This window comes from Chenopodium quinoa, unplaced genomic scaffold, assembly GCF_001683475.1.
Source record: "Chenopodium quinoa cultivar QQ74 unplaced genomic scaffold, ASM168347v1, whole genome shotgun sequence".
NCBI classification, from domain to species: Eukaryota; Viridiplantae; Streptophyta; class Magnoliopsida; order Caryophyllales; family Amaranthaceae; genus Chenopodium; species Chenopodium quinoa.
This window is the reverse complement of record NW_018743108.1, coordinates 543499-545693: the sequence shown is the minus strand read 5'-3', so window position 1 is coordinate 545693 and position 2195 is coordinate 543499. Positions and strand designations below refer to the sequence as shown.

At 42.3% G+C, this 2195-nt stretch overlaps 1 protein-coding gene across 1 annotated transcript; it reads right to left on the bottom strand.

Moving 5' to 3' along the window:
- Positions 1–716: 716 nt before the first annotated feature.
- Positions 717–1979, bottom strand: LOC110731935. The gene is made up of 2 exons (XM_021911849.1): positions 1871–1979; positions 717–1795 (listed from the first exon to the last, which is right to left on the bottom strand). Exons 1-2 carry the CDS (start codon positions 1977–1979, stop codon positions 717–719), a joined length of 1188 nt encoding a protein of 395 aa, XP_021767541.1.
- Positions 1980–2195: the final 216 nt, after the last annotated feature.

The window sequence follows — 2195 nt, the reverse complement described above, 5'->3', positions numbered from 1 at the left end:
TAACCTGCTAACCCAAGAAAACTCCAAACATCTGACACACTCCTTGGGGTCGGCCATTAACTTACAACCTTTACGTTTGCTGGATCCACCGATACTCCCCCCTTAGAAATCACATGACCTAGGAAAGCTACCTATTCCAACCAAAACTCACACTTTGAAAGTTTGGCATACAATTGATGCTCTCTCATGGTTTAAAATACCATCCTCAAATGATCCTCATGCTCTTCCGGGTTTCTTGAATACACCAAAATATCATCGGTAAACACCACAACAAACTTATCCAAGTATGGCCTAAAAATCCGGTGCATTAAATCCGTGAAAACAGCAGGTGCATTGGTTAACCCAAATGGCATTACAGTGAATTCATAGTGACCATAACGAGTCCTAAAAGCACTTTTTGCAAAGTCCGACTCTGCTATCCTCAACTGGTGATACCCTGACCTCAAATCAATCTTCGAAAATATTCCCGCCCCTTTCAACTGGTCGAACAAATCATCTATCCTAGGCAGCGGGTACTTATTCTTGATCGTCACATTGTTCAACTCGCGGTAATCTATGCACAACCTCAAGCTTCCATCCTTCTTCAAGAACAAAACTGGTTCACCCCATGGTGATGAACTAGGCCGGATATATCCTTTCTCTAACAAGTCGTCTAATTGAGTCTTCAGCTCTTTCATCTCAGCCGGGGCCATCCTATATGGAGCCTTTGAAATAGGTCATGTCCCTGGCACTAAGTCCATAGTAAATTCTACATCTCTCACTGACGGCATCCCTGGAATCTCTTGAGGAAAGACATCGAGAAATTCATTTACTACTGAAATATTTTTCCCATCATCTCTATCTCCTTCTTCTATCCGTTGGACACTACACAAATACAGTGGATTTCCTTTTGCTACAAACTTTTTAAGTTGCAAAGCAGATATGATCTTTAGCCCCGATTTCTTTTCCTCCCTTTGATAGGTTACCCTCACTTTGCCCGGGCCAAACAACGTGACCTTTTGGGCCTCACAATCAATTTGGGCCTTGTACTTGCCTAACCAGTCCATCCCCAAAATAACATCAAGATCTTGTAAGTCAAGCTCGATTAAGTCTGACGGAAATTCTACTTTTGAAATGACAAGAGGTACACCGTGATGCATCTTAGTGCAACTCACCACTTTCCCTGACGGGATAGCAATATCTAAGGAAAAAAACACCGGACTCTCTAGCTTGAGTCTATCTACTAAACTTCTAGAAATAAAAGAGTGAGACGCCCCTGAATTAAACAAGACTTTAGTAGACATAGAACAAATAAAGAAATTGCCAATTACCACATCAGAACTAGTTGCAGCCTCACGACTGTTCATCACGAACACACGACCTTTGGGAGCGGCTCCACTATTGTTGGGTGTTGACTTAGGAATGAATCCACTGGGCTCAGCTTGCTTGGGTTGGTTCTTCTCATCTTGGGGTTTACCTGACTGCTCATAAGAGACCTTCTTATAACACTCATACTCACGGTGACCTAGCTTTTGACAGTAGCGGCAAGTCACTAGGTTTCCCTCACAATCCCTTCCTGGGTGGTTCTTCGTACATCTCTTGCAAAAATAGGTTCTCTTGGGCTTGTCTCCAATCCCTCGGTTCCTATTCCCTCTTTCAAAATTACCCTTGTTGTCCCTTTTCCCATTGAAATTCCCACTCGGGTTCCCCTCAACTTTGGGTTTCTTCTCACTCCCATTGAAAGTCCCACTAGGCTTCCTCTTTTCCTCGGAATAGTTTCCCTCTAGCTCTCTCCCCTTGGTCCCATAAAGGTGCGCTGCTCTCCCATATACCTAATCTAAAGTTTTAAAGGTCACTCCTCCTAGTTTTCCTTGAAGGGTCAAAATCAAACCTTGCTCAAACCTCTGTGCCTTAAGTGCTTCAGTTGGTACTACCTTAGGTGCAAATCTCATCAACTCAATGAACTTGCTATAATACTCATTAATTGTCATGTTCCCCATCCTATGGTTCGTAAACTCCATACACTTTTGTTTCCTCAAGTAGGAAGGATAAAACTTCTCTCTTAAAGCCTCCTTAAATTCAGCCCACCAAAAGTTAGGAATACTCAGTAATTCATTCCTCCTTTGAATCCACCATAAATCGGCTTCCTCTCTAAGGTAATAAACAACATTATTGACTTTTAATTCTTCAGGACAATTTATAGCATCAAAAAGTTT